At 54.1% G+C, this 7,378-nt stretch overlaps 1 protein-coding gene across 1 annotated transcript in view; it reads right to left on the bottom strand.

The window, feature by feature from the left end:
* The window catches only part of MPP3 (MAGUK p55 scaffold protein 3), a 36,492-nt gene extending 32,747 nt beyond the window's left edge, over positions 1-3,745 (bottom strand). The window contains exons 1-7 of the mRNA XM_039476915.2: positions 3,665-3,745; positions 3,336-3,393; positions 2,467-2,532; positions 2,147-2,265; positions 1,832-1,909; positions 589-669; positions 212-349 (exon numbers count right to left, since the gene is read on the bottom strand). Of these exons, the coding sequence (XP_039332849.2) occupies positions 212-349; positions 589-669; positions 1,832-1,909; positions 2,147-2,265; positions 2,467-2,491 (441 nt within the window). The 5' untranslated portion in view covers positions 2,492-2,532; positions 3,336-3,393; positions 3,665-3,745. The remainder of the gene's footprint in view (positions 1-211; positions 350-588; positions 670-1,831; positions 1,910-2,146; positions 2,266-2,466; positions 2,533-3,335; positions 3,394-3,664) is intronic.
* Positions 3,746-7,378: the final 3,633 nt, after the last annotated feature.

The raw sequence follows: 7,378 nt of genomic DNA on the forward strand, positions 1-7,378 counted from the left end.
CTGACAAAGGGAACTGGCCACAGTGGAGGGGGGCTGTATCCACCCAGAGGAAGGGGCGCCCTGAACACAGAGGTGACACAGAGACGAGCAGCAGGCCTGGCGAAGCTGCCATCACTCCCTCTGAAGACTTCGGTAGGGTCCTGTTCCAGTGTTCTGGGTGGGGGTGAGAGGCAGGGGACCAGTGGGTTAGAGAGAGGCAGGCAGCACCTACCAGGGGTTCCTTGTTCTTCACCAAGCGGACGATCTTCACCGATTCCTCATCAAAATCCTCATCGATATTATCAGGCAGAGGTGGGAGAACGGGGTCAAAATTCTTCTGGGCAACCGTGTCATGTACCATGAGCACAGCCTGCCGGGAAAGCAAGAGAAAAGGAGGGCTGGCCTGCCACTCACAGGGTCAGCAGGCCTCCGCTGGGCGGTGGCCTGGAGGGTGGCGGACATCATGCCAGAGAGACAACTGCCAGACACTGGCGCTGAGGACCGCTCCCTCAGGTGTCTCCGCTCTGCAGCCTCACGAGGAGAGCTCCCTCCGCCCCCATCCCAGGAGACACAGAGGCATGGGGGGGCGGGGGGGCTCTGCGTGACTACCCTCAGGTGCGGAGTGGAGAGCAGCTGGAGCAGCTCCCTCTCATCACCGTGCACGGAGGCGGCCTGCAGCTCCTCCATCACCTGCAGAGAACGAGACAGGTGCTGCCGATGGCTGGGGGTGCCCCTGTCCCACATCTGCTGGGTCCTTCCTCTTTGGACCACAGATTCAAGGGCCCACCCAGCTGCAGCCCCCAGGGGTACACCAGACCCTCAGTCACCCCAGGACAATGCTCCCGGAAACATCACGCCAGGGGTCAGGAGCAGCTCTATGGGGCCATCCTCTGAGGAGTCACTGTCTTAAGCCCTGTGTGCTTTCTGCTTTATGTGGACCTTCTCACTGAACCCTCGCAATCAACTCGAGGCAGAGGGTCTTGTTACTTTGCCATTTTACAGATGAAAATCCTGAGACTTAAAGGGATTAAGCATCTTGCCCAACCAAAGTCACAAAGTTTGTATACAGCACAGCTAGGATTTGAACCTGGGCTTACCTGGCTCTCAGATGCTATTTTACGAATGAGGAAATGGGAGCTCAAAGCAGCTGAGTGGCCTGCTCACCATCACAGAGCTGGTGGGACAGGCAGCGGCTGAGCCTGGGACCCGGGCAATCAAACGTGCCCCTAATCACATTCTATAGTGGAGAAGCGCCCAAGCCTCAGCACCCACAGGCTGCACCCATCCCTCCCCAGGCCAGCTTCCGGAGTTAGGTGAGATTATTCAGGAACTAATCTTAGTAATCAACCAGAATGGCTTTTCCCCAACCATGCAACACAGATGACTAGGTCCACAAGAAATTAAGAAGCATTCCTTTAAAAAGTGCGAAGCCTGAGCCATTACAAAGGGACACACTATAGGTCCCTTGACTTCAGAAAAGCACAGTTACAGTATCTTAGTGACCTATTCAAATCGCCAGTCCTCAGGGCAGTTTGGGAACTGCTGAGCCAATCCAATGTTCTCATTTAGAGCAGAGGAAACAGACTTTCTCAAGAACACACAGTGAGTGGGGAGCCGCACGTCACCACGTCTCCCAGCCCAGTCCAAGGCTCACAGGTTCCTCCCTGCCTTTTGGGGGGGAGGGAACCCAGAGAGAGGAAGAGGAATTGGAGGAGGACAAGGGAAGAAAACACCTCTTCACCTTCGGGCTCCTGATTCCCGGTGTCCCCAGGCTAAGCAAACAAGGCAAGACGAAGGAGCCCTACAGGGTGGGGAGGAGGGTGGACGCTGCAAGGAAAAACCCAAGGCTTACGTCCTCAGCGAGGGCCACAGCACTGTGCAGAACTGGGGTTGGACTTTGCCTTTCATAATAGCGAAGCTTCTCGTGAATCTGCAAAGACAGACTATTTCAGATGCACCCTGGACACCACACATCCCACCCATGGCTGTGGGGACACTTAGGGCAGCAGACTGGGCCACTGATGGGACACTACAAGAGAAAGTCCTGTGTAGTGCGCAAGTGAAGGCCTTCCTGGGGCAGGGAGATGAGTAGGATGGCCTCAGAGGGCCACAGACAGCCAGAAAGACCTCCAGACACCCTTCCAGGCAGGATGACGTGGGACTTCACCTTCATTAAGTAACTGAGGCTTTTTTCGCTGAAAACATCCCTCAGGAAGCCCATCTCTTCCTTGTGGTTGGAGTCAGGTCTGAGCTGGGAGGTCAGCAGGGCCAGGGTTTCATGCAAACCTGGAGAGAGTGTGAGAAAAACAAGGGATAGCAATAGCCGCGGGTGCTCCCTGCCCCCAGAAGCCCTAGTGGAGCCTCCAACACCACTTCAGTCCTGAGGTGAGGACATCCTCTCCCCTGGCTCTCACTTCCAGGGCCTGGAGGCTGCCAGGCAGGCTGTCTTCAGGGCCGTGGCAGGTCCAGCCCCAGGGAGGTACTCACCAGAGTCCTCCGACAGCACGGGCATGCTGGCGTCCGTCCACACGTCCCGACCTGTCCCTGCAGATTCTGGGAAAAAGGAGTCGGGATGGGTATTGACGCTCCATCAAGCATATTTATTCAACAGTGACTACACATCCACTGTGTTCTCTGAGACCAGGGTGGACAGAGGATGGGAACAAATGACTCCTCTGCCTACGTTTTTCAGAGGAAGGAAATAAAGCTCTGATGTGCTGAGTCCTCAATGTGCCAAGCATTGTGTGGGGTGCTTTCCATGATAAATATTTTTGTCTGCACGAAGTCCTGAGAAATGACTGCTAATGTTCCCATTTTACTGAAGAAAAAACAGGCGCGTGGAGGGGTTCAGTCAGTGGTGGGTCAAAATCCATATTCCAGCGCGCTCTTCCAGGCTGGCCTTGGAGGTGCCAACTGACCCTGCCTGACAGTGGCTGCTGTCCTCAGCAGCGCGCCCCTCCACTGTAACCTTGTAAGAGGCCTGCCTCAAGTCTCCCTCTGGGACCCACCTTCCACAGCTACCTGGTTGGGCCTACAAGCCCCCCCTCCCCGACCCCCCAAGACCCAAACCAAAGGGAGCCTCCAGACTGGGATGCAGAGAGGAGGGGGGAGACCTGGGAGTCGGGCTTCCACCATGCGGGAGGAGGGACCCCTATCTCAGGAGCCCCCCGAAGGTGGTCTGCAGCACGTGGACCACCTCAAAAAGTCCTCCTTCGGAAGGGGAGAAGGAGAGGCATGATTGATTCAATCCGCAAACATGGAGCCAGCCCGCGGCGCCGAGCCCCGGTGCCACCAAGAGGCGTAAGAACCGCCCCGGGCTCTCCAGCCCCCGCCCCGCCCCGCCACTCCGGACTCACCCTCGGCTGCTCCCCGCAGGCGGCCGCGCACCGACTCCCGCACGCTCTCCGAAGGAACCTGTGGGACGAACAGGCAGCGCGCTGGGCGCAGGAGCGGGGACCCCGGGGAACCTCGGAGGACGGTCGCGGAGGACGCGGAGCTGGGGGCGCGCTGGGGGCGGGCGCGGGAGGAGAGGGGCACGGGCCGAGGGGCGGGGCTGAGACCCCCGCAGGGGGCTCGGTGGGCCGCGAGGCTGCAGGGGAGCTCGAGGGGAGGGTCTCCGTCCGGCCTCCCGCCCCTCCCGCCGCGGCGCCCAGCTCCCTCGTCCGCTCCCCGCGCCGCCTCCTACCTTGTCGCGCCGGGTTGTGTGCTCCGCGACTGGGAGCCGCGCGGGTGCCCCGAGCCTGGGCCGCCGCTGGCTCCGCCTTCCCAGGCCCCTCCCTGCGGCTGCCGCGCCGGGCGGGGGTGGCGGAGCCGGAGGAGGCGCGGCGCGGGGAGGAGGCGGGGGAGGAGCGGAGGCCGCCCTCCGCGTCTGGCACTGCCGCCCCCCGGGCGGGGCTCGTACCCCCTCCCACTCTCCCGCTCCCTGAGCCCCCAGACAGTGTCCCCCCGCCCTGGCACACAACCAGCCTTTCCTTCCGCCCGCACGACCCACCCTCCGCGAATGGCGGGGTGGACACCTGCTCAACAGATAATTCGATTTCGCAAACATTTATTGAGCTCCCTCCAGGTGCCAGGCGCTGTGCCAGGGGCCGGGTCTCCAAAGACGACCAAGGCAGAGATCCTACGTTTGAGGATCTCCTGAGCCGGGGCGGGGTGGGGGGAGGCGGTCGGATGCGAAGGCAACTTGCTGTAACAATGCAACGCTCTGGGAAAGATTTATCGGTACACGTTGCCCTGGGGGCTCGGAGCAGGGAAGGAGAAGTCCGGCTGGAGAGAAGGGGGACTCCATTCTGCCCGGCTGCGGCGGGGTGGGGCTGCATGGCAAAGGCGACCAGCATCCAAGGGCTTTACTGGAGAAAGAGCTCTGAAATGGCCATGACCATAACTGACTTCCATTGTGCTGTCCCCATGCCCAGGTACTCCTCAGATCAATTCCTCACCGTGGCCCCTGATATCAAGACCATTATTATTTTGGTTCTGCAATTGAGGAAACTGAGGTTGGGGTGGAAGGATGTGTATGGTGGAGAGCATAGGAACTGCTGGGTGAGTGAGCAGGTGGTTGTGGGTATTAGAAGGCGAAGAGTGGGTGAGTAAGGGGCGCCCTTCCCTCAATCCCAGCAGCAAAGAACAACACAGCACATGTCAGGAGAGGTGGACCCAGAGGTTAAATCTGGACGTAAATCTAGCCCTGCACAGCAACCAGGGAAAATGAGTTGGCAGGCCCCGCAGGCTGTGCATGGGGAGGCTGTGAGAGGCAGCAAATGTCATGATGATGTTTCCCCTCATTCCTCAAAAATTATCCACACCATTGCTCCTCAAAATGTAATGTGCCTGAGACTGACTAGGGGGTTGTGTAAGCCTGGGGTAGTGCTAGATTCTGAATTTCTAACAAGCTCCCAGGTGATGTGATGCCACTGGTCTGAGACCACATGAGACACATTTTTAGCTGCAATGCTTAGTGTTGGAGTGATAATGAGAACCATCTGATACAGAGTCAAATGATTTTGGACAAGAGCACCAGGAAGTGGTTTTGGAACAAGCAGATATTTTATGTGTGTGAAGGGACCCAATCCCTACCTCACACCATATTCAAAACACAGTTTAAGAGAGATCATAAGCCTAAACATAAAGAAAATTGACAAAGCTACTAGAAGAAAACAGGAGGGTATCTTTTAAATCTTGAGGTATGCAAAGATTTTTTAGAAAGGATACAAAAAAAGCCAGGCATGGTGACATCAGCCTATAGCCCACATACTCAGAAGGCTGAGGCAGAGGATTGCTTGAGCCCAGGAGTTCAAGGCTGCAGTGAACTATGATCGGTCCACTGCACTTCAGCTTGGGTGACAAAAAGAGACTCCATCTCTAATAAAAGAAAAAAGAAAAGGCATGGACCCTAAAAACAATTAATAAATGGACCTCATCAAAATTTAAAACTTCTGCTCATCACAAAACACTATTGGCCAGGCTCAGTGGCTCACGCCTATAATCCCAGCACTTTGGGAGGCCGAGGCAGGCAGATAACCATCCTGGCTAACATGGTGAAATCCTACCTCTACTAAAAATACAAAAAATTAGCCGGGCATGGTGGCACATGCCTGTAGTCTAAGCTACTCAGGAGGCTGAGGCAGGAGAATCGCTTGAACCTGGGAGGGAAGGTTCAGTGAGCCGAGATCATACCACTGCACTCCACAGCCTGGGCAACAGTGAGACTCCGTCTAAAAAAAAACAAAAACAAAAAAACAAAAAAACACTATTAATAAAATAGGACCAGGTGCAGTGGCTCACACCTGTAATCTCAACACTGAGAGTTCAAGGCGGGTGGATGACTTGAGCCCAGGAGTTCAAGACCAGCCTGAGCAACATGGCAAAACCCAGTCTCTACTAAAATTACAAAAACTAGCCAGGCGTGTTGGCTTGTGCCTGTAGTCCCAGCTGCTCAGGAGACTGAAGTAGGAGGATCACTTGAGTCTGGGAAGCAGAGGTTACAGTGAGCCATGATTGTGCCACTGCTCTCCAGGCTGGGCAAAAAAAGAAAAAAGACTAACGCCCCAGCCAAAAAACAGGCAAAGATATGAACATGCACTTCACAAAATAAGATATACAAATAACCAATAAGCATATGAGAAAGCCCATATCCAACATCATTTGTCATCAGGGAAATGCAAATTAAAACCTGTCTTAGTTCCTGCTACTGTAACAAAGTACCACAGTAATTTATAAGTAATAGAAATTTATTGCCTACAGTTGTAGAGGCTGGAAAGTCCAAAATCAAGAGGCCAGCAGGTGCAGTGTCTGGTGAGGGCCTGTTCCTCACTGATAGCATTGGAAATGTATCCTCACATGATGGAAGAAAAAGACAGGCATAAAGGGATGAACGCTGTGTCCTCATGTGGCAGAAGGAGCCAAAGGGGCTACGGTGCTCCCTTCAAGTGCTCCACTGTTCACATATGGTATATCCATACAATGGTATATTTACTTGCCAATAAAAAGAAACAAACTACTACTCAAAGACTATGCCTACCATGCAACAACATGGATGAACGTCAAAACAGATTGACTGGCCCAGGTGCAGTGGTTCACACCCATAATCCCAGCACTTTGGGAGGCTGAGGTGGGTGGATCACCTGAGGTCAGGAGTTTTAAACCAGCCTGGCCAACCTGCTGAAACCCCGTCTCTACTAAAAATACAAAAAATTAGCCACCTGTAATCTCAGCCACTCAGGAGGCTGAGGCAGAAGAATCGCTTGAGCCCAGAAAGTGGAGGTTGCAGTGAGCTGAGATCACATCACTGTACTCCAGCCTGGGCAAAAGAGCGAGACTCCGTCTCAAAATAAATAAATAAATAAATTAGCCAGGCATAGTGGCGGGCACCTATAATCCCAGCTCTTCAGGGAGGCTGAGGCACAAGAATCACTTGAACCTGGGAGGTGGTGGTTGCAGTGAGCTGAGGTCACGTCACTGCACTCCAGCCTAGGCAACAGAACAAGACTCCATCTCAAAAAATAGCTAACTAACTAGATAAATGATAGATAGATAGATAGATAGATAGACAGACAGACAGAATGAAAAAAGGCAAACACAAAAAAGTACATCCTGTATTACTGGGGTGTTGTAATCTTGATGCCATCACTGAGGTCAGAAGCTTTCATTAGGTCACGCGCCTGTAGTCCTAGCTACTCAGGAGGCTGAGGCGGAAGAATCGCTTGAACCCAGGAGGTGGAGGTTGCAGTGAGCCGAGACTGTGCCACTGCACTCCAGCCTGGGGACAGAGCAAAACTCCATCTCAAAAAAAAAAAAAAAGAAAAAAGAAAGAAATCTTATTATTAAAATTTACCAAAACTACCTCAAAAGAAAGATAAAATATTAATAGGTCAATCTTAATAGAGTCGAGTCGTCAACT

The sequence above is a fragment of the Saimiri boliviensis genome, chromosome 17, assembly GCF_048565385.1.
Source record: "Saimiri boliviensis isolate mSaiBol1 chromosome 17, mSaiBol1.pri, whole genome shotgun sequence".
Classification (NCBI taxonomy): domain Eukaryota; kingdom Metazoa; phylum Chordata; class Mammalia; order Primates; family Cebidae; genus Saimiri; species Saimiri boliviensis.